We start from the raw sequence: 24,945 nt of genomic DNA on the forward strand, positions 1-24,945 counted from the left end.
CCAAATTGGTATATATAGCCAAGTTCAGAATCCGGCACAGGGAAACCCTGGACATATATGGACTAAGGCATGAAGAGAAAATAAAGGGAAAATAAAACTAGAGTTTCATTTATCTCCTGACAATCCCAGTTATGAGATGAAAGGTAGGACAAATTTCACTTGCAGTGCTGTTCTTATGTTTTAAAACCACACAACTGTAGCATTTGCCAAGGATCAAATGTGATTTATTTAAATATTCCAGCATCTATGACTTGGCTTTAGATATTTGAAAACGACTTACACGTATTATTTGTAAGGAATTAAAAATCAACAAATACATGAACATTTCTGAGATTCCGATTTCTATACAGAATTTCAATAACAGTATTCACATTTATAGCATTGCATCTGATTACTGATACACTTCCACTTGTCTCCTGTCCAGAAAGAAAGGAAATGGAGGCTAGTGTGTGGTGCCCAGAAAGCTAACAGATTCATACAGAAACAGAATTTGGCTAAAGAACCCACAAAGTTTATCAGCTCAGAATTGCTATGGAAATGTTCATAGCCTTTCTTACACGACCTTTGTTGGTCACTATCTGTTACCACCTGAGATATCATTTCACAATTGCCTCAAACCACGTGGTAGCTTTGGTCCTGTGAAGATCAACTTTTATAGCATGGTGCAGTGTTTTCTTGATGTGACACGAAGCTCATCACCAAGAGTGACTTTGAACTCTGGAGACAAAGATTGTTAGCTTTAATTTGTCACTGTCTTGTGGGGTTAATATTCTCTGTGGGATCTCAACGTCATCATTAATGGGTGCCTTCAAAAGATGGGATGACAATGCAGCATTTCTGTGAAGTCATAGAGCAGAATGAACATCATGCTATGCTGTAACATAGGTATTCGTGCACATGAAGAGCACATGGGAGTTTTCTGAATGGGGCAAGCTAAATTACACCCTTGATGGTCTTTCTTCTTAAATATTTTGTGATTGTGATATTTCAGTGATTTTAGTGCATGAAAGTCACAGCTTCCAAAGAGCAAAATAAACATTTCTATTATCTTTACCTTACCTTAGTTCAGTGCATTTTTATCACTTACACTTTGCATCAAAAGAAAACCCCACAGCAAGTAGGATGGCACTGAAATGTGAACAGAAGTTTTCACAGAAGAACAACCAGCAAGCACTGGGCTGGAGATTCATGGGATTATCATTTTCCAAAAGACCTCATGCTGTAGGAAGGGAATGAAGGAAAGTCACAGTGGCAACCACTGCCACTATTCCATTTCTTCCCTATTCCATTTCTCTTTGTCTGGATAGACAAAAAATAAAAGCCAATAATAGTAGAAGCTACAGGGACTTATATAAGATTTTAAAAAATAACTTACTTGGGGTTACTTGAGTAGCAATGATACAATCTGAATTAGAAAAAATATATGCTACATTCAAATATAATTACAGAAAGGAAGCATCAATTGACGAGGATAACAGTGCTGCATATCTGTGAAGCTGATGAGACATGGAACTGTTGTTCTTATAGTTGGTAAAGTTGATTGTTTTTTTCTTTCCTATGACAGTTATTGTCTTCTCTACTTGAAGCAGCTAAGAATTAGGACCAGTTACGCATTCCTGTGTGCCACAGTGAAAAATGAAATGCTAGAAAGCAAAAATAATTCAGTTACAAGAGCATCGTTTGTTTGTTGAAGACACTTCTTCCACAAAAGGGCATGAATGAGGCATGTAGAATAGGCATGTAGAATAATATAGCCAAATAAGAACTTCTCACAAAATACAGCTGACCAAAACCAATTGCCAACTGTATCCTATCCAGTACTGACTATATATTTTTTATTTGGCTAAGAATTAGCAATATTTTTAGAAGTACACTGTGGTTTTCACTTTCCAACTCAGGTTTTGAATCTTGCAAATGCCTTGTCTGATTTTTGTTACATTGATCAATCTATTTCTTAGGAATCTGAGGGAATTTAATTTTTTTTTATTAAGCTTCTGCAGTGAACCCAAGTAATTATATACTGATAAGTTTTGTTCATACCGTGCTTTACAGTTCCAAAGTGCTGTTTAATAACTGTTAATGAATGGTTAAAACAAAAAATCCTGCAAAGCAGAGGCTGGCAAGTGTTTTACGAAGCAAGCTGAAATTAACAGACATCAAACTGGTGGCAAAGTACAGAGGCTGGTGCTTCAGTGGAACTGAGGATATGGAGGGAACTTCAGGTTATAAAAATTGTTCCAGACAGGATGTGTCAAGTGCAGGTCCCAATGCCAAGGCAACCCTATTTGCTTTTAGCTTTTGTAGGTTCCATGTCTATGTCCAGGTCTGACAGAGCACAGTAGAACAGCAGCTGAATGCATTTTGTTGTTGTAACTGTAACACAGAGGAAAAATGTGCAGCTGAGACAAAGTTGTACCTTTGACATACATGTGGACATCTGAGGCATTTGAAAGCACTGTGCAGATATTAGGAAAATATCATGGATAGATGCAGAAAGACATCAATAATTACAAATAAATTCCCTCAATCAACGTCTCCATTGAACGGTCAGTTCGACATCTGAGGTCAAACTGAATAAAAATATTAAAATTTTGATTTTCAAGATTACCTAAACTTGAGAAATAGAAACTAGCCTTCAGGCCCATCATTCATTACTTCATAACTTAGGAAAACATGGACACCTCCGACTCTGATATCCCACTTTTCAATCAGGAAGCGAAGCAGTGGTGTTCTGGTATTTCTTTCTTCCAAGATATTAAACTGCATGCATTTTTTCTTCACAATCCTGCAGAGCTTTTATTGAGCCAATATTCTGAAATGGCTCAATACCACAGGTATTAGATGACCATATTACATCCACATATTCATACAGGTACAAGAGCCTTTGCTTTCAGGGCCATGTGATGAAGCAAATGATGTGATATGCTGTATGCAGCATAAGAAAACATGGTAGGGGAAAAATAATCTATGAAAAGTTACATCTCTGATCAAGCATTATAAATGTTGGCACTATGACTAAGAAAAGATAGTATTACTTACCAGAGAGCCACTGTAGCCATTTAGGTCTTTTTTCAATTGGCAGATGGACTCCTAAATAATAAGCAGGAATGCCTGAGAGAGCAATACCAATGCCAATGAGGGAATTGATTGTGTCACTGTAGAGGGGAACTATGACCAGAAAAAGGGAACATAAACAGTATATGATAGGGAAGAAGAGATTAAGCTGTGGAGAGAAAAAAAAAACAAAACCAAAACATTTATTAATTGAAGCAGTAAATGTCCCAATGGAAAAAATGTCGAACTCTGTAGAGTAAAATGAGAACAGGTGAATAATAAAATTGTAATTATTGACTATATGACTAGTAAGTACTTATTATCTTTTGAATGGGAGGAAGCTTTTCACCCAGAAGGTGATGATGCACAGGTTGCCCAGAGAGGCTGTGGATGCCCCATCACTGAAGGCATTCAAGGCAAGGCTGGGTGTGGCTCTGGGCAGCCTGCTCTAGTGGTTGGCAACCCTGCCCATGGCAGGGGGGTTGGAGCTAGATGATCTTTGAGGTCTTTTTCAACCCAGGCCACTCTATGATTCTATGATTTATTATCTACCTTGCTTTAGTAGTGTCAATGCCAAACAGTGCATAAGGCAAAATTTTATCTTCTTTTATCCTGTAGGAAGGTTTGAAAATGAAGTGTGAGAGTGCTTCAGAGTATTTGATTTGTGTCAGTTTTCTAGCAGTAGGTGCCGGGCATATTTGAGATGCTACAAAGCTTGCTTTTCACTGCATACGACCACTACACAGGAGGAAGGCTGAATGTCTACTTATGGTTATTGAAGCTTCTGAACTACTACACAAACAGAATTTTGAGCATTTATGGCCTTTGGAGAGATCCTTGTTGAATTTCTTATGCTAAGTTCGACCAGCATGAATCTCCCTGGAGACCCCGTCACATACTGAGGTCCACTGTGAACAAAACTAAAAGGACTAAGAACTGACCATGAATCCCAGTGATTTATTTACTTTTAATATTTAGAAAAAAAAAGATAAACTTTAATTTTAACGAAAGGAAAAATAAATTGAAAGTACTATTTCAAACTCACAGCAAGAGAACCAGAACAGATGCTCTTGTGGAAACTGAAATAGGTTTTGTTTCTTCATTTCTTACCTTCTATGCTAAAAGGATTTCTATGGCTGAAATGAATAGCCTGTAACACAACTGGTTATGATTTTGGGATTATGAGTAACACAAACCTGTTTACTAGCTGGCTGTTACAGCTTATTTCCTGTCACTTACTTTAATAGGTCGTGGTCTACGTGGCTGAGTGTATCTCAAATATATTAGTCCTGCAATAGACAGACCCACAAAGAGCCAGTAGTTGAAGCAATAGTAATTAATGAGGAGGAAAACATCTTCCACAAGGAGATAAAGCAAAGTCATTAAACCCTAGAAATAAAAAAGAAAGACATTTTAATGGGAAAATAAATAAATGTCATATTACAAAGAAAACAGGTAGTAAAGTTATAAAAAGATCTGTTCCAAACATATTTGGCTGGAGATCAGGTCCTTGCAGGAAGGATATAATTAGAACTAAGAAATCCACAAATGCACTGCACGAAATCTGCTAGTATCAATTCCTCAAATGTAGCAGTGACAGCTTCAGGCCTGGCTGGAGAGGTCCTGCCTAAGTGAAGCTGAGCTGCAGCACCACAGAAAACCCTCCTAAGGAGGACAGATGAGCAGCCCAACCTTGGCTGGGCCAACTGCTCTGATCAGCTTCAGTTTGAAACCTTGCTTTTAATTTTGTTTCTCTGTTGGAGCTGCTCACAATCCACTCACTGAGAATACTGAAATTCTCTTTTACACAAGTGTGCTGTATATTCTGCATGGAAGGGGTAAAATGAGATCTAAAATAGCAGGAATTTAATGACTGCTTTAAGAAACATGAGAAACAGAAGTATGCAGTTGTCTTTTGATGAGCAGAAAAAAATTCACCATGAAAAAAAGGGAAATTAAGGGAGTACTCATAATGAGACAGTATCTACTAGTGTGTTATCCAAAGTCCAAGAGGACTGTGCAACACATGGCAAGGCAGGACACCAAATAAAGCACAAGTTGAAATAAAAAAGAATGAAATGCTTTTGAATTACTCCACTTTCTTTGCTTGTGTGTAACCTTTTCTTTATTTTAATCTATTAGGTGTATGGATTATTTATTAAAACCATTTGCATGAATACTGTATGCTACATTCCCCTGCTTTTGTGTCACAGGATTTATTTGTATTGCAAGAGCAGAAGAAAGTAACAACAAGTATAGGCATCCAACATAACGAATTTAAATTTAAATGCTTTAACACTCCTAACTAGAGCCCTAGAAAATCAGACTACGGGAGGGCTGGAGAGATTTTCCTCTCATATTCTTCTCCAACTGACACTGAAAACTCATATAAAGACTTAACTCCTGCCTACATGTTACATAGCCATTTTTTAAGCTTCTGTTTCTAATTTTGATTGCTTGTACAGCCAGAGAGCACATAACAGAATCAGGCCATTCTCTTCCCAGTGAAGAAAACCCACCAAACAAGATGTGTTTTAGAAATCCTGGCCATTTGAGGAAGAAGTCCTCAGTGCAGGAAAGCTGGGGAGCTGTGCACAGTAGTAGGGAGATACAACACTCCCTGTGTCTGCATCCCCAGCTAATTGTGGCCAGCAGGGTCCTGGGGTTTCACTTACATTAAAGAGAAGAGCAGGGACTGGTGTGAAACACTTCACATGAATCAAGCTCAGACTGTCAGGGAGGTGCCCTTCTCTGGCTCCAACATAAAAAAGCCTAAAAAAAAAAAAAAAGAAATTAAAAAAAAGCCTCCTTAAAGCCCTCTTGACCAACCAGACAGCCAAGGAATGTCTTGTTGCTTTCTGACAAAGGCAGAATTAATTATTTTATCACTGAATTGTAAATGCTGCTCTGTTCTCCAGTGCCCATAGGTTCTATCACAGTTATCATCACAGCATAAATCAACAATTTAGCATGCAGAGATTAACAGTGTCTCTTTTACAATGTGGTAGTGAAGAATGCAGATTAATGACAAGTGATTCCTTTTCTATTACTTCAAATAAGTCACATATTTCATACCTAGATGCTGCAATTATTGATGAGTTTAACCCACTATAGCAAGACATGGCCACAGCTATAGGAATTATCCACTTAGCATAGCTAAGCGTTTCACTGCCAAACGTCTGTAATGCAAGAAAGAAAACAACAGTGAGGCTGTTACACTGAACATATGAGCAATTCTGGGAAACCCTCATGAGAACACCCCAGCCCAATTTTTGTGCCATAGCAATTGCTTTCCTCTGACACTGGTAATGACTTGGGAAAACAGAAACTGATAAAAAATAAAATAAGTGACAGATGTATTAAAAAGAGAAGATTAATAAAAACTAAGCTGAAATCAAGTTAATTAAATAACAGACGAAAGTTTTATTTTTAGAAGGTATTCTGATTGCATTAATCCATTATTTATGACTGCACTTTCATAGAACACATTGATGGAGTTTAAAAAAAAAAAACTGTCTTGGCATATTTTCATGTTGAAAATATTGCTTCAATCCTGCAGTGCTAAGAATCCCCCACTCTACGTTAAAATGACAGAAAAAAAAAAAACCTTGTTCTAAAACCACAGATTTTCCATACCTATTTCTCTGTCTGGCTTTAATGAAAGTATCTTCTATAGTGCATTACTGTGAGGTGCAGGATTTCCAGAGTGTATGAGAGGATTTTACAAGAGCAGACTTATTGGGTATGACCTTTGAATGCACCTCTACTGGTACTCTTACATGAAAACAAGGTTTAAAACAAGGTGAAAATCTTCAGCATAGAAATATTTCAGTTGTTTTCCCAATATACACACTCCCTGAGATTGTCCCACAGTAGAAGAATTTGGAAGTTACTTCCATGCAGTAACTTCTGGTTTTGTCATTTTATGTAACTTACCACAGCCACTGCATCACTTGTGAGGAGTGCTGACATGTCCAGCACTACGTAGTAAGCTATATTAGTCAGCAAGTAGATAATAGTCACAATAGGCATGGAAATTGCAATAGAAAGAGGTAAATTCCTGCAAAAGGAAAATGGCAGATTGATTTCATGTTCTTCAGATTTAAATAAGATACCGTCCCTGAATTCAAACATTTGAAAATGTATACATCTGTCACTTTTTGTAATCCAGCATTCTGTAATCACGGGGTCACAAAATGAAGTTCAGACGCATATGAAACAATTCAATAAGCAGCTCAGTTGGCTTCTTGTAGCCTTATCATGAGATTTAGAGAAAATCTGTATATTTGCACCCGACTGCTTTAAAAATTGCCTTTTTTATAAAGCAGTTTAAGAGAGCACTTTAAATGCATGCTTAGGCATTCTCTTGATTGTAGTATTTTTCCTGACTCATAATCTGTGCCTATCCCAAGACAAGGTGGACTTGTATCAGTCTGAGGAGGTGAAGCACACCACTCCCACAGGGTGGACATCCCTATAAAGAAGAGGAGATGGAACACCCCTAGTGCTACTGTGGACTTTATTTCTCATTTAACTTTTTGCCTTCAGCAAAATGAAATATTTTGCCCTTAAAGACTGAAGACCACAGGAAAAAACAGTCATAAACTTAACAGTCTCACTCTATTGGTGGCAAAAGCAGTCATGGAAAAGAAAATAATTGTTTTGTCTGATTGAGAAGAAGTAAGGAATTTTCAAAAGGTTACTTGGACCCACTCTTTCAGCAGGGATTTGCTCTTCTCCTTTTATAAAGTCTGGTCCGAAGTGTAAGGTATAAAATACATATATGGAGGAAAATTATACTTGTGATACAATTGGCGGGAGTGGAGTTCTCGTTCACTAGTCCTTTTGGAAGTGTTTTTGTAGAGAAAGTGGTTAGACTAATTTCTAATCAGAAACAATCAGAAAGCAGCTTGTCCTGCCTTATGTAGGGTGAATAACTCAGAAGAATAATATTCACAGAAAATAATGAGGTGGATAGTATATTTTGCTTGGCTTACCTGGATGCTAAACAGACAACCAACAAATAAAGAGGCTCACCAATAACTCCACAGGGGAGGGATCTCCAAGAAGAGATCCTTCCCCAGTGCTGATCAGCCCTTAAATAGGGTCTGGGAGAGGTGGAGCCAGACTCCACCCCTTCCAGTCACACAGGTGCATTGCCTTCACCTGTGCTCCAGTGGCTGACTCAGTGCTTGCCTCAGGTGATCAATCAGTGGTTCAGGCAGTTCCCATACACCTTACCAGGACACTTTCCAGTGCTTTGAAAGCAGAATGTGTATTTACCTCTTGGGGTTCTGCATCTCCTCAGTGACATAATTCAGGGTGTCCCACCCTGCGTAGGAAAAGAGGGCTGAGTACAGAGCCAGTGCAATCATTCCTGGGTCTGTTGCTGAGCCCTCAAAGGGAGCTCTGAGGTTTTCTGTTTCTCCTGTAAAAAACAGCAGGTACTGATTACCTGTTACATGCAAAAGATTCAGGCACTACACTAAATGTCTCATCTATTTCCCCCCCACCCCCCCAATGAAAACAATTTCATCCCAGTTTCATCACTATTCTTAGAAGTTAAATTTTCCCTTGACAAATAAGAGAGTTTCAGTCAGCAATGGAGTACAGACGTTCAGACAGTTACACATTTTCCCATGTTTGCTATTTGGAGGTCACTTGGGAAATTCCATGGGACCTCACAGCTTCCTCATTCCCTGGCAACAATCCCTGGCCTATCAAGAGAGAGTGAAGTGCTGAGGACTATGCTCTCTCAGCCAGGGAGAGACAGTTGAGAAGCCCAATTTCAGTTCCTGAATCTGTCTCATATTACATTCTCTACTATATGTATTGTCACCAGATGAACTGGTGGTTAATGGAGTGAGACCCCATCTCAGTGAGACAGTATCCTCCATAAAACTGCTCACCAAAATTAGGAGAAGACACAAGAAAATACTTCCTTTCTAAATTCTCTAGTTTTGCTCAATCAGTTCAGACAAGAACCTGCAGAAAACTGTAAAATAGAAACCACAAAGGCCTTCTCTGCAGCCCTGAAAAGAGGAAGAAAAAGCTGCTTGAATTTGCAGAAGCAAAGTGAACTATTTAGCATAAATGGAAGTGGGTTTAGGTATTAATGAAAAGAAAAACATGCTGAAACCTCTATTAGGGAAGAAAGTTAAGCATTCCCTATAAAACCAAGCAACATCATCTTGTGGTTAGAAATGCACTGATACCGCAAAAGCAATTCATTCTTTGACGAGCAGTAAATACCAATCGTTCACATTCATAACAAAATGCTTTTCACGATAGACTGCTAGAATTTAGGAAGGTAAAGCTGCAAGATCAACACACTTTTTCTACATAGGGAGCACCCACTCAAAATCAGGTATGTTCACAGTGTTTTAAAACAAGAGGCATATTTCAGCACAGTACAAGGAGTATGGCAGGGCTAAAATATGACAGCTGTTCTTTCTATTTAAACATCAGCTGAGTTTAAAAGAGCGCAATGACCCGATCACAACTTCCTCCAGAAGTCTCAGTCATTCTTCCTCCCAGCCCTGTGTTTAAGCACTTTGTTCTATTCAGACAAATTAGAGATGAGACCTTTGCCATGAGTAAAACCTCTCACATTTTGCATTCCTTGCAAGAAGGCTTCCTCTTTGCCTTTGTCTTCCTGATCCAGGTAACAATGTAAAGAAACCAACCTTAGGACTGTGTTCATTTTTTCAGTTTTGTTTAGATTTGATCAGATCAATGTCACACTGACGTACACTGATACAGTTAAACAAGAAAGCTCCCTGAATGTCTTTATGGTACAATAGCAGCTGATATATTAGAACTGGGGCCAAGGAAAGGTGAACACCAGGAAATGTGGGGAAGCAAGCACTCCTATTTGGTTTTACAAGCTTGTTTCTAAAAACAAAACAAAACAAACAAAAAAGACAATTCCAAAACTGAAGAGGGAAAATCATCTCTCTACTTTACTAAATAAAGACAGAACGGCTATTTAGGGATTTAAAGGGAAAGGAAAAAGAAACTGCAATTAACTAAGTAACAGAGCTAGAGTTGGGAGAGCTCAATTTAACAAAATAAAAACTTCTGTCATATGCAAAGATTAGAAACACTACCAGAAGAAACTAGTATCTAGCTTTTAGGTATATATAGCTCAGTCCAGTAACTGTTGATAAAAGATTGCTTATCCATCCCATGATGTCCTACCATACCACAATGACACACAGCAGTGCAGTGTTACAGTATTGTCCCCTGTTTCTAGCAATTAGCAAGCCCTCTCACCACTGCCAGCACCTCCTTCCATAGCTGGAGAGCAAGTTCCTCCTTTGCTGGATTTCTGCTGTGCTGTTCAGTCCCAGGAGAAGCTGCAACACCTTGTCTTTACATGCTATTAATTGCACCAACATGCTATTAATTTTGATTAGCATGTGCCAGAGACACTGGTGCTAACTCTGATCTAGCTTACATCAAAGTGATGTTAATTTAGCTGCTATACAGCATGAGAAATGCAGAGTATGATGTGTGTTGGTGTGGAATGAAAGAATAATTAAACAACCAGTGCTTAGTAAGCCATAAAATTCCCCTAATCTTCCTTGACAGATAACTTTTTCAGAAGAAATAATATTTCACATGCAAGTCTAATGGAATCCAACATTCCTGCACACAATTTGAAATTAACATGTGCTTCATTTGTAAGGATGCAAGTAAAGTGAACATACTCTTACCTTTACCAATTTTGTAAAGGCCGACAGATATCACCACGATAAGGGCCATAAGTTTTGCATATGTGAAAATATCTTGTACACGAGTTCCCCACTTCACATTAACACAATTAATAAACGTTAAGGAACCTGCAGAGAAAAATAACATGCATGAGAGGAGCACTGTATTTCTGACATCATGTATTTCAAATATATCCAAATATAGAATTTCTTTATATTCTTTGTTTGCACTGAATTTCTCCAGTCCAATACAAGACCCTGTCTACACACACAGTAAGGACAGCTCCTGCACCAAGGTGTTTGGATACTCTATGTAGGACTCTGAATTCACTCATCATGCTGCCACTGTGCCCATGGATTGGAGCTGTGACGTTCATGCTTCTGAAGGTTACAGAAGCACTTACAGAGTTCTCTCAAGCATTGATTTTGACACAGCATAATGGAAATAACAAAGTAGTTGGCTGCAGAGGTTGACTGGAGTCAACTCATTCTCCTTCCCTCCTTCTGCCACATTCTTTGCATTCAGTTTTGTTGCATGAGTTAAACCCAGTGAGCAGACAGAGGCTGTGAGAAGCATTGGTAACTGTAATGCTGCCTGCTTGGCCAGTATGCCCCCTGCACCTCGAGCACACACACAGCATCATGGGCAGCTCATGTGCCTGGCAGCTCCTTAGTTCAAACAGACAGAAAGGCACACTCAGCACCAGGTATGATGCCCAGCTGCTGGAAGCAGCAACTAAATGCAACATGGGAAGTTCAGAGTTACAACAAGCACTGATCAGCGTGGGCTATTTCTTCTCCAGCAGTCTTCCTGGTCTATTCTTCTGTTTCTCCGACCTGCCTATCATCTGCACTACAGTTCTGAAAGAAAGAAAACAGATTTTGTAACTGCTTAAAATGAAAATCACCCAGCGAGGAAATAAGCATCCAATTGCAGACACTCACAGGACTTTTGTCTTCTCTGTCACGAGCAGCTCTGCAGATTTGACTAGGTGCCTGCCAGCTATCAAAGTAATGACAGACCTAACTATTTACAGTCAGGACCTGATTTGCCCCCACTGTTAAACACCAGTGTTGTCCAATAGGGACAGAATTTTGCTTTTGTTCTGGTACAAAAAACCAGTACATTAGTATATATCAGTAAGTGTTAGAATTCCAACAGAAGTTTTAATACTGAACATTTATGAGTTGCTTGAAATGCTATAAAGTGCTATTTGAACAGCAAGAATAATTAAAAAGTGAAGTCAATGAAAACTCAGCATTTGAAGATTGCTTCTCCCAGGCATTAGGACTTCATGAAATGCATCTAGAAAACTGGGGAAATTAATTTTGCTGTAATAAATAACTGCTTCCCTGTGCAAGTGGAGACTTTCAGCTGATAAAGTCTTTTGGAACAAGGTTAATTGTCTTTTTAACTGGAGTGGTCACGATGGCTTCAAGTTATATCACTGAGCCTTCTTCAGAAGTGAACTTCCTCTGTAGCATGCTGGTGGGAGTCAGAGCTACAGAGCAAACTTCTTTTCAGAATTGTCAGTGTATGTTACAATAACTTAGAAATACTCATCACTTTGGAAGATTTGGTTGAGTTATACAATTTGTTTCTAAAAGATCACACTATATCATAGTCTGAAAGGAACATGACCCATCAACAAAACCAAATTTTAGGCAAAAAAAGTTGAGTGCAGTCCATTTGCTGGAGAATAGAAATATAATGCTTATCCTTGTGTTCAATAAAGTTGACTCTGAGGAGTATGTGATTACTACTCCATCGTTCTAGACACAAAACTCCTACTAGAATGAAAGAATCACAGAATATCTCAGCAGGAAGAGATCCACAATGACCACTGAATCCAACCCCTGGATCCACAAAGGATCACATAAAATGAAACGCTATGTCCAAGAGCATTGTCCAAACACTTCCTGAACTCCGACAGCTTGGGACTGTGACCGCTGCCTGGCAAGCCTGTTCCAGGCCCCAACCACCCCTCCACTGATGAACATTTTCCTGACATTTTCCAACCTGACCCTCCCTGATACAGCTCCATGCCTTTCCCTTGAGTCCTATCACTGACCACTAGAAAGGCACTGTAATTTTAATTTCATATAAGCTTTGTGATTTATATTCATTCTATGTGATCTACAAGAAATGGGGAAGAGGACATAGGCTAAACGTTGACAGCAAATTGGACCCATGATTCACAAAGATATTTTAAATTAGCAGTCACAGCTTCCATCAAATTGGTGAAATTATCCTCTCCCCTCTAATAATCTCATCTGAACAGAAACATAAATCATAAATAAACATATATTTATATTATAGAAATATATAATTATAAAATTATAAATATATAATTATATGAATTATATATTGTTTATAATATTATATGTTATAAATAAATCCCTAAGAACATATTCAAGGGAGAAAAGAAGAATTTTCACAGCAGGTAAAAGAACAAAATCTCTGAAAAACTTGTCTGGGCACCTACAATCATAGTTATTAGTTTCTAATAATCATAACTTTACTTACAAATACAAGCAGCTGCAATCAATCTGACTGCATCATATGGTGGCTCGCAATGAGGAAAAATTGGTTGAACAATATAGTTAGCAAATGTGATTGCTATCACTGCCTGAGTTGTTGGTTCAATAATTAGCAAAGAAGACCACAGTCTAATGAAGGCCACAAAGGCACCAAATGCTTCCAGGATGTAGGCATAACTAGCTCCAGATTTGACAATAGACGTTCCCAACTCAGCATAACATAAAGCTCCAAACAGTGAAAACATTCCACCAAGAGCCCAGATGATGAGAGAGAGTCCGAAGGAAGCACTGTACATTAGAACACCTCTGGGAGATACGAATATCCCAGAGCCAATCATATTCCCTACAATTAAAGAAACTCCATTTAGTAATGTAATTTCTTTTTTCATCTGCATTTTTTCGCTTGCATCTGCCATATCGTCCATGTCAGCGTTTCCATTCTTAGATTTGGATTTTTTCTTGCAGCATATTTGCCAGGATGTTGGCATCTTCAGTTAGAGTTACCTGAAAACAAGAGGAGACAACATCTTTTGTAAAGCATGTAGCATCAGAGACATGAGCAAGTGATGAGTGTATAAGGCACAAATGGTACAAAGAACAATTACTTTGCCTGCTTTCCTCTTGTAGTCCAAGAATCACACAGGAGCATATAATCCTACCTTTCACCTTCGTGTACCTTTTGAATGGGTGAATGTGAGGTCACCGTCCTTGGTAATCAATCTTAAAATTTTCCTTTCTTTCTTTCACATTCCTAAAATTGAACCCTGACTTCACTTTTGTTATTTATCTTAAATTGTAAATCTACATTCTGTTGCTAAAGTAATCTTAGGGAAGAAACAGACACTCTTCCCCTGGAAATGTGCTCTAACACAGGTGAAGTTTCCCATACAGGGAAACCTAAAATTTGCAGCCATAATAATGTTCCATTATTCATTATTTATTTCATCAGGAATTAGAACACTGTGTTCCTAGAACATTTTCATACAAGAGAGTCCAACACCAGCACTCACAGGGCAAGATCCAAGTGCAGCAGGAACTGGGATACAGCTGTATGGTCACACAGATAAATCAACCCCGCGTATATATCACTCCTTGGGGCTGAGATGGCAAGGGATAGCAAAAGAAAATATAGCAGCCTGGAATACACCTGTCCTTGGGCCAAGCTTACTCGTACCAACGCTTGCGTAGAACAGTGACTTTTTTGGTGCCTGTCTCAAGAGAAATGCATTTATTCTTCCTCTCCCTTCATCCACCCAACTCTAAAGAGCGTCCAAAGAAAACTTCCTCAAAATCCTAAGAGCTAAAGCAAAGTTATTTTGTGCTGAACAAAACTCTTCTACACAATGCTGGCTGAAAACATTCGATCCCAAATGCATGTCATTAAAATGCAGATTGATGGCTTTAAAAAAAAATTCAAAACTTCCTGAGGTGCATATTTCCTTTGTAAAGTATGTCAGTTTTAGAAGCTCTGAATTATTTATGACAATGTTTACCACTTTTTTTGGTGCCACTCCGTCTCCTGGTTGATCAAGTAACTAATGAGGTCTGATGAGGATTAAAGATTAAAAGATATCAAACTGTTTAAAAAAAAAAAATCAAATGCTTTTTTTTCATCCCAAATGCACTTCACTGACCACAAAAGCAGTGGAGGAACACTGGAGTAAAGTTAAATATTAATTTATGCTATAGGTGTTCGAGCTTGACTGCTCATCCCATCTTATGCTGACCTCCTCTTTACACGTGGGTGAGTCCTTTTACTTTTCACTTTGCCTCTTGAAGAATATCACCCTGGTCTAGGGGAGGAATTTCGGGCATCCAATCCATCAGTCAAGGATCTCCCTTAAAATTCCTAATAAGCATTCCCAGTTTCTTACCTCTGACACACATTTCCTGATGGTGTGAAAAGAAAGAGGAAAAGAAGTCATTTTCTCCTTCATGTAAAAGGAAAAAAAGAAAAAAAAAAAGGAGAAAAAGAAAAAAACTGAGCTAATAATACCTGCGGAAGCTCCTGGCTGTGTTTCTGCTCCCCATGGCTACACGAGATGTTGGCAGGACCCCCTTCCTGTGACTGCAGCTGCCTGAACAGCCCACTGGGACAGCAGCACACAGAATTTCAGCATTCAACTCTCAAAATCAGCTATCTTGGTTTAAAATGAACTTGTGCTTTTTGTGCTTTCCTGGATCATTCAAAGATCTGGGTCTGAGCCAAAGTGCACAAATGTTGGCACAGCCCAAAGGGAGTAAGAATTTAAAATGCAGCTGTTCCTTAGATGATATGAGCATGGAGCTATACAAGTAGATTGATCAAAACCAGTGGCTATCTGCTCCCCTGAAATGAAATCTCATTGATAAATAAAACCAAGTTATTTTCCTGTAAAGCAGCAAACATAATGCAATTGATAGGCTGTCATTAGTACACATAACTTGCATACATGATATCAAACCTGAACTTTGATGTTTAGTTTAATATTAAATTATTTTTATGCTTAGTTAAACATTATTTTTTTCGGTAACAATGTCTTGCATATTTTTTTTTCTTCCCTCTTGTGTTAGCAAAAGTTTATTTTCTCTAAAAATGTGCAACCAAAGCTGTATAGAGAAATATTTCTACCATAAATAAAAGACTGCGGCTAAAAACATTTTGAAAGAAAATAAATGAGAAGAAGAAGCAGTTCAAACTTCTGTACTTTGAGAAATGCCACATTAGCAAAACTTTTAACAAGACACTGAATTATGTCCACAAATGTGTACAGTCTTGAGAATCAAAGCATAAGGGATTCAACTGCCATAATTAATTAGATGTAAATTTACTGTACTCCCAGTTTACATTAGCTGAAGTACTGCAGGAAAGTGGCTTCCTGGGGACAAAAACTTTTAAGCAGCTTTGCTCTCTCCCTATTCTACTCTACAGTGTTCCCAACAGCTTTGATAATGCACTGTTCTTATTCAGTGTGGTCACAATCTGTAAGTTATTTCTTTATTCAAGACTATGCTTTCATTAAATAAAGTGTCTCATTAGTTTTCATCAAAGTCTTCAATATATTAAGAAATTTAGAAAAACTAGGAAACTGCCTCCTGTCAAATCTTTCTGTATAATGGAAAAAGGAGAAGAATCTGCTGTTATAGGCATAAAGAATTTACTGCTGTTATAAATCCAGACAAGGACAAGCATTGTGAGGAGATGCAACAGTCTACTGCCATGGTTTAATACTTTCCCTTATTTATAGCTCAGCGTTTTATTCCTACCAACCCTGACCCACAGCCTTATGCTTTGCTCTGTCATATTGACATCAATGTCACTTCACCCTCGCATGTCATGTTCTCTTCATCCTACCAGCTCCCCATCTTGGGACCATCACCACTGCATCTGCTTTTGAACTGGTGTTCAGAAAAGCTTAAGCTAACAAAACTCACTGGTCAAGCTTGACTGGTTCATTGTCACTTGGGTATCCTTGTAGGTCATTTTTCAAGGCTGTACATAATCCAAGATAAGGCCACTGTGAGTTAATATTTGTGAGGTCTTGCATACTGGGGACATACATCACAGGTATAACAAGCTGAGTTCTTACAATGAGTGACTGATTTCAGTTGGAAAATCATTATAATAGGCAACAGAGCTTTATAATAAATCCTCTGGGGACAGGAAATCAGAATGGCTGCCTGAGAATAGAAAGGAGGTACACAGTAATTGGAAAAGGGAGATTCTTTGTATTCCAGCATTCCACTTGAGCATGGTTGAATAGGTAAAGCTAACCTTGCTGAAATAGTAACACTTTATGGCATCAAAAATGTTACACGCAGATATTTCATTTACTCTTGTGTTTGAAATCTGAAGAGCAGGACATAACAGCTTCCTGATATGAGGCAAAGCCCTGGCTTCATGGGCTCCCATGGACTGTAAGATGTAGAAAAAACTGCTCCTCTCTGCAAATGGCTTTCAGACAGGTATCAACATACTGGTGTTCCAGCACACTAAATGAAACAGCTACCAACACTTGCCTGTGCCTTATGTTGGCAAATAATCTACACTACAGAGCTCCAGAATCCTACTTTCACGCTGGTCCCATTCTTTCTCTGGGGCTTCCTCACAAACTGAAGAAAATTTTCCTTTTGGAGAAAAAGCAGAAGGCCTTGAGAACATAAATAAGCATTATGGCCTTGAGTTATTTGCAATCCTGTCTTTAACTCCCAGCTGTACGCACAGAATCACAGAATTCCAGGATGGCTGAGGTTGGCAGAAACCTCTGGAGCCATCTGCTCAAGTGGGGGCACCCAGAGCAGGTAGCCCAGGACCACGTCCGTGAGGCTTTGGAAAGATATTCAAGGAGGAATTCCACAACCCCTCTAAAAAAAAATGAGCATAAAACCTTCTCTGTGTAATGGGCAACAGAAAAGGACTTGTAGACGGTCAGCAGAGAAGGAAAGAAGGGATGCATCACCATCTACAGATTATTCTCAGAAGGTGACTACCTCAAAAGTTATTGCTTTTTTTTTGCTTTTTTATTATTATTATTTGTGTGTGTGTGTGAATACACCACCAGAAGTCCTGTGTAGAAGTGAAAGGAAAGGATCAGCTTGTTAATAGTTGAAAACCGAAGCTGAATCAAAGACAGTTCTTCCATAGATTAGTTCAGGGCAGGTTTGTTAGGGCAGGGTTTTCTCAAACAATTCCCATCCTTCAGGAATCTACAGCCTAATGAATGATTCCTTCCATCTTGAGGAGGTAATTAACCTTTGCCAAACGATTAAGCAAGGCTTGGTTAGGGGTTATTGGAAATGGGACAACTTAAAAATCGCTCACAGAGACTTCCCATGGGAATAAACTGCATCTATCCATTAGGCTGCTTTGAAATTCCAAGCTTTTAGATCAAGAAATAGTTAACAACTAGTTAGTAACTCAGAACTCTCTGAAACCAAACATAGTTCTCTCCAACAGATTCCCTTGGAAACTGAGGATGTCACATCCTTAATGTTAATCCAAATAATTTAATGTTTTTTTTTTTTTCATTACATTGATTGTTCCCTACTGCCAAATGTTTCTTAACAACAGCAGCCAGCTATGACATCAACAAATACAGCAAACTGAAACCAGGCAACATTAAAAAAGTTTTCTAAATGCAGTCAGAAAATAATGTTAAAGATGCCACTGATGACATTTTAAAACAAAGTCTGTTTGCATTAGAAACCAATAAATGTATATAAAGTCCTTTTAAAAATTGTGACAAATCTCAGTATACGCTCCAGGTGCACTTTGGCTATATTTTTTTCCTGTGTGTAGTACATAGAAAAAATAAGATAAAGTAAAACAAAAGCAGTAGCCAACAATGATACTGCATTAATAGTTGCTAGGGAATGAAATCAGATGACAAGAGTTTTCAACACAGCCAAAATGTGTAAATCAAACTTCAAAATACTGTTGCTAAGCATAAGCTTCAGGAGATCTTAAGAGGAGCATTCACAGCAAATAATACTGTTAAACATTTTCCATTGTGAGAGGAGATCAAGAGAACAAAACAGGATTATGCTTTATAAAAGTATAGCATAAAATAAAGATTAAAAAAAAAAAAACAAATATCAATTTGATCTCCTCTAAGGTAAGAAACCCACTCAATAGGAAACTTCAGCTTTCTTTTTGCTTTTTAAATTTTATGCTTATATTTTGGTGAATTAATACTTAACATGCTCCAGTCACAGTCCTGTGGTCAGAGGCTGGTTTTCTTGGACAAGGGATCTGCTCTAGCCCAGTAATCTGTCCCCACCCCAAAGCAAATCATGGAGGATATTTCAAAGGGAAGCTACTCCAGTGCACATCTAAAGCATGAAAAAGATAAAGCAGCAGCTTACAGAGTGTAGGTGATATACTTTCTACCTTTAGCAGACAGGTTACTGTAGCTGAATAGTGACCAACTGCTGGTTCTAAATAGGCACAGACAGCACAGTTAATGCTAATATGAATAACCTCTCACTTGCCTTGCCTTTAGCTGCTATATTTATTACAGTGTTATTTGAATACTAAAATCAATGTGAGCTCTCAAAAAGGAAGATCAGACTCTCCTAGAATACTGTTTCCACAAACAACCCCAACTGAGATCATTAGGAGGCAGAAGCAGACAGCTTATATACTAGCTACTCTCTATTCCTTAGAAAGTTGTGTAAAAATAAGAAAAAAGGAAGTTTAAAAACAATGAACCCGTAAAACCTTCCTCCACCTACTCTGAAGACAAGATCACTTTCCCGGAGATTAACCAGTGAATGCTGTCTAACTCCTTGTTAATTTAAAAAGGCACACTGAGACCTGTTACTGACACTGCATAAATATATTCTTGTGGCAGGATTTGGCAAAGCAGAAAGATTTTCAGAGGGGAGAGGTGCTATTTCCTTTCAGACAGAAAGGTCTTACCTGTGCACTCTCCTGTATTTTCTATTAGTCTATTCATTGTAAAATATTTATCAACTCAGTTACATTTTCTGGGCTCCCCGGTGCAAACAAAAGAACAAAACAGGGATCTCCTCGAAAGAGTCCAGTGGAAGGTCACAAAGGGTGTGAAACACCTCTCATATGAGGAAAAGCTGAGAGATCTGGGTCTGTTTGGCCTTGAAAAAAGAAGATTCAGAGGGGATCTGATCCATGTCTGTAAATATCTAATGAGTGTGAGGTAAAAGGACAAGGCCGGACTCTTCTCAGCAGTGTGTGGGGATAGGATGAGGGGGTGAAGCAGAGGAAGTTCTGCACAAATGTGTGTGGGAACTTGTTCCCAGTGCAGTGACGGAGCAGTGGCACAGCTGCACAGAGAGGTGGTGGAGTCTCCTTCTCTGGAGACGTTCCAGACCCACCTGGACGCCTACCTGTGCAACCTGGGCTAGGGAGCTCCTCTGGCAGGGGGTTGGACTCCATGATCTCTGGAGGTCCCTTCCAGCCCCTACAGTTCTGTGATTTCTTAACTATGATTATATATCTGTGGCCTTTCTAACAATTTCAGACACGATGCATCATACCTAAAAGAGGCTGAGCTGGTCTTAAGATCTTATTTTAATTAAGCATGCTTTTAAAGAAGATAAAAAGATTAAAAATAAAGAAAGAATGAAACAACTTACCCAGTGTATTCACCTGTGTCTTCTGAAACAATATATTGTCCTCCCTTTGAAGTACTTTGGACAAACAAAGATCAGTATGACGCACAATATCTACCAAAACAAGTAAACATTTAGAAAATAAACTCTTTTGGAGAGATCAACAAGTTAATAAATGCAAGATCACTAACCTGGAATTTTTGTTTCCCATGAACAACAAGACCAATAGTAAGGCACAAATCTGTTGTGTGCCAAAGGGCATTTAGGAGGAGCTGATGCAGCAGGGCAGGACTCTTCAGTGCCCGGGCTGAGGTAACAGGACTTAATCAGAATCCAGATGGGAAATAATTGTATTCAAAAACAGATATCCCTCCAGTCAGCCTCAGTATTCCAACTGGAAAACAAGCAGGAGTGCTGTATCGTGTTGTGTGTTCCATTCTGAAAGCCACAATGACCCAAAGGAAAAATACAAACATCCCAAACCTTTCAATCATAAGTCAGTGCTCCTCCTATTTCTTCCTTTTAAAGTAACATCTTGTAAAAACATGCTCTCCGTAATGGATCGAGACAGGTCCGCCGTTAATGTTTACATAGAAACAGCTCTGTTGTTGTTGTTGGGCTTCTTTAAGCATTTTGAATAAACAACCTCCAAGTTATTTCATGTTTTTTATCTTTGAAGAACAGTTATTTATCCCTGAAAGCTCTTTTCGGTTTGAGTGGAATGACTGCACAATTTCAGCTGCCTGCAAGTTTGTGGTTACGTACATCTCAATATATTAAGAAACATTTTGGCAACAGACATTTTGCAGGCATGTTATTCTCTGCTAGGAGAGAGAGGCTGAGTGCCTTCGTTCTTTACTCAGGACCTCTATCATCTTAAATTTTCTTGCTCCTGCCAGGGCAGTATTAACAGGCTAAAGCCTAGAAAGTAAGTCTGCAGTCCTATTTTCAAGAATGACTTTCCACCTGAAATTTAAGTCTGAATTTATCACATTCCTTAGTTTAGGCAATGAACTGTTCTTTTCTGTGCTACTGTTAGTGGGGCTTTTGCCTCCTCTTCATGCTGTCGAGTCGGCTTCAGCCATTTGCTTTTGTTCTGTAGAGGCTGTGTACTGGAATACAAAGCATTTTCTTCATTAATGCTTTCCAAATCATTACTGGTCTGCCCCTGATGCTTATGCTGTATTTAGCATTTCCCCCAGATTTACAATAACAGTACAGAAATCAGCATTAAGCAATCAAATAAAAGCACACAGGCTGCATGAAAAGAAAAAAAATTTCTGAACATTTCTCCTGTGGACACAAATTCCAGTTCCTTTGAAAAGGAGGATTACTCTTACCTTGCATTTTAAGTAAATGGGATGCATAAGGTAAAGAAGTGAATAGATAATGATAATGCTTTTCCCATCCATTTTTACAGCCTTGCACTCTATGACTAGCCCTTCTGCAGTGAGGATTGTCTCCTGTGCCAACTTACTGCTCATAGTGATTCTGTTACTGCTACTCAAATACATATTTGCTTAGAGAACAACAGAAGGAAGTACACTTGCCTGAAAAGGCTGTGATATCCTTTGGTTTCTTGCTTACGCAGCCATTACTGCTCTGCACTGGAAACAAAATTGCTCCAATTGTTTCTAAAGACCTTTTCATTCATACCATTGCCATGACGTAGCTGACAATATAGCTTCACCTCTTCCAACCCCTCTACTTTCTCCTATTCCCTGCCTCCATCTCCTTCCTCTTTCCATCAGGCATCTTATTGCTTTAGCTGGCACAGGTTTCATCTGTAACTGGAACGCTTATAACTAATCCTGTTTGAAAGGTGCCACTGAATGCCATTTGGCATTAGTTTTAAGAGCCTGAATGATGAACAAAGGTTAATATTTGCATTGACTGGTTGAAATCAGAACTTTTCTGTAAGTTATTGAAGCTCACACAGTACAGAACATAGCATACAGGGCATGTCAGGATATCTTTATGAACCACGTTAACGCAATGTGTGGGAGGAGGACATGAAGATCACTGAAATCCACAGCTGGTGTCAATGGGGCAGCAACACATGCAGGAATTATAGCTATGGTTGGACTTGCTCTATGTTACATGGACGCATCCGTTCAGATTGGCACAAGTACAGAATAAATATGAAAGGTTCTTCCTGAAGTGTAGCAGCATATCATGAAGATCAGATGGTGTCCAGATGCCGCAAATGACGAATGTATAAAGATAATACAGTATATGGAGTATAAAGAGTAAAGAGGGTGAAAAATAACCAGATCGGATATTAGGTAAGGGTTTTTTGCAAGAGGGTGGTAGGCATGGAACAGGTTCCTCAGAGCAGTGGTCACGGCCCCGAGCTGACAGAGTTTAAGAACTATTTGGACAATGCTGTTGGACATGGGTTTCAATTTTGGCTGGTCCTGTGTGGAGCCAGGAGATCAACTCGATGATTCTCGTGGGTAACTTGAAACTCAGGATATTCTATGAGTCTAACGACACCAGATTTTCATCAGAGTGAAAACTGAAAGATGAACGCAGACAGTTACAGTATATGCTAAAATGGTATATGAGCTCTAATGATTACAAGTGCAAAATGGTTTGTCCTAGGTTACTACTTTGGCAACCTACTCCTCAAAAGACTGGTAACGAGCTATTACAGCTCAGCAGAAAGCTCTTAGTGTCAACAAGAAGTGCTCTGAAACATCAACAGCATTCCTCCTTGCAGTGAGAAAGCTGAAAAATCTCTTTGGAATTGCTAATGAAGAGGTAAGGAAAGCACAGAATACTGCTGCGCATTTGCACAGTGGTAGGGTGAGATGAAAGAAGAAAGGATAAAATGTCCTTGCAAAATAAGACTTGAGAAGAACAACTTGTTACACAAACTTGTTTGCAGGCTGGAGATGCTAGCTTAGTACTTGCACATAAAGCTTGCTTGCATGACAGCACAAAGAGTGATGGACTTTGTCAAACAGGATACAAAGACAGTGCTAGTTGGGTAAAACAATAAAATCTGAATCCAGATTACAAAGTATCTACAAACAAAGGAAAAAAGGGCAGTACCTATGGGAGGGAAGGGGGCACGTCATAGGGGAACTGAGAAATGTGAACCTCAGGTACCTTAGCCAATGGGGCTCATAAGGTTTGGGGTACAGGCATAAAAGAAGGGCTGTGTCCCCCAATACTCTGAGAGACCCTGCAGGGGAAATGCCCCTTATAGGCTCTCCCTTTATTCAAATAAAGAAACCTAAGAACTCCTGTTCTTTTGGGGATAATTAAGCAAGCTTATTTGAGCAGAGAATTTCCCAATGGGGATAGAATCAGCCAGATGGACAGATTTTCAGATGGCAGTCTTTCTGAGAGCCTGCAACTACTTCACGTGCAGTCCAGGGCCCACTGAGCATGACTATAGCAGACACACCAGAACTTCCCGACAAAGAAGCTGTGTGTGAACAATGTGACTGTGCCTGGCTCTTTGGCTGGCTCTGGACTTGCTGCCACAGTCAAAATCAGTGCTGTGTTCCAGTCACACAGAAGTTCTGTTCCTCTTTTATGTTACTGGAATTAAATTTGTCAGAGGCAGGCTCCGATGTATGAGCTCATTTGTCTGTCATCTCCACACACCCTTCACACAGCCTGCATAGCTCAGGCACACAGCTTCCACCTCTCTTTAGCCATGCTGACCCCAAAACTATCAAGTCCAAAGCGTGGCTGCCTCTGCCTCACTCTTGATGAAATCATTCCATGCCTGATGTGTTGAAGAGAACAGGTTTACAGATCCTACTTCTTCAAGGAGGAGGATCTTTAAGGTCTCTTTCAACCCAAACCATTCTGTGATTCTGACAGCACTGTCTACATGCTTCTTGAACTCTGGCAGCGTAGGGCCGTGCCCACTGCCCTTGGGCAATTGGTTCCAAGCCCACTGCCCTCTGGTGCAGAACCTACCCCTAACCCCTACCCACCCCTCCCTGACACATCTCCATGCCGTTCCCTCGGGCCCTGTCACTGTCACAGAGGGCAGAGCTCAGCTCTGCCCTTCTCCACTCCCTGTGAGAGCTGCAGCCACCATCAGGCCTCCCCTCAGCTCCTCTGCTCTGCTCTGAGCACACCCAGGGACCTCAGCCTCTTCTCATACATTTTGACCTCTAGATCTTTAATCTAGCATGTGGCCTCTGGTTTCCTTGGAGTACTGGGCTTTGGCCAGAACACTTATAATCATGTATGTACACAAACATTCATGATTAGGGGTAATAAATATATATATACACATATATTTTCTGCAGCTGAGCCACCTCCAGGTTATGGCGCAAAACATGGGGCTCTGCATGGCGATTGCAGCAGCATAAATCTGACTCTGTAGGCCAGATTTATCACTGTCAACTGACTTCAACCCAGTTCCCTATTGACATGCAAGAGACAGAAGCAGGGAGAGGCCTCAGGATACCCTTTTCCCTCAGCTGAGTGTCCTACCAGCAGGTCCTCACCTCGCTATGAAGGGACTAGAGGGTGGGCAACAAACACAGTTACACTGGTGGCACTTGGAACAGCTTTGGGATCTGCCCCATCCATT

General features: G+C 39.4%; 1 protein-coding gene across 2 annotated transcripts; it reads right to left on the reverse strand.

Moving 5' to 3' along the window:
- Window positions 1-2,014: 2,014 nt before the first annotated feature.
- On the reverse strand, window positions 2,015-23,589 carry LOC136058973 (Y+L amino acid transporter 2-like). Of its 2 annotated transcripts, XM_065752812.1 has the most exons (11): window positions 20,573-23,589; window positions 20,406-20,495; window positions 13,297-13,814; window positions 10,773-10,898; window positions 8,338-8,482; window positions 6,991-7,114; window positions 6,130-6,233; window positions 5,730-5,826; window positions 4,294-4,443; window positions 3,040-3,223; window positions 2,015-2,373 (listed from the first exon to the last, which is right to left on the reverse strand). In XM_065752812.1, the coding sequence occupies exons 3-11, from the start codon at window positions 13,796-13,798 to the stop codon at window positions 2,282-2,284; spliced, it is 1,524 nt and encodes a 507-aa protein (XP_065608884.1). In that variant the 5' UTR covers window positions 13,799-13,814; window positions 20,406-20,495; window positions 20,573-23,589; the 3' UTR covers window positions 2,015-2,281. The 2 variants fall into 2 exon arrangements, with proteins under 2 accessions (XP_065608884.1, XP_065608883.1); XM_065752811.1 differs by having other exon boundaries at window positions 20,406-23,589.
- Window positions 23,590-24,945: the final 1,356 nt, after the last annotated feature.

The sequence above is a fragment of the Cyrtonyx montezumae genome, unplaced genomic scaffold (genome assembly GCF_038088225.1).
Source record: "Cyrtonyx montezumae isolate F1298 unplaced genomic scaffold, pur_monq_1.0 scaffold_8, whole genome shotgun sequence".
Lineage (NCBI taxonomy): Eukaryota > Metazoa > Chordata > Aves > Galliformes > Odontophoridae > Cyrtonyx > Cyrtonyx montezumae.

Excerpts from the sequence above, each read along its gene's own strand:
- LOC136058973 (XM_065752812.1), bottom strand. The coding sequence starts at position 13,798 with ATGCCAACATCCTGGCAAATATGCTGCAAGAAAAAATCCAAATCTAAG. Across the intron at positions 10,899-13,296 it reads GATTGCAGCTGCTTGTATTT|GTTCCTTAACGTTTATTAAT; the intron begins GTAAGTAAAGTT and ends TTTTCTCTGCAG. Across the intron at positions 4,444-5,729 it reads TCCCTGCTCTTCTCTTTAAT|GGTTTAATGACTTTGCTTTA; the intron begins GTAAGTGAAACC and ends TTTTATTTCTAG.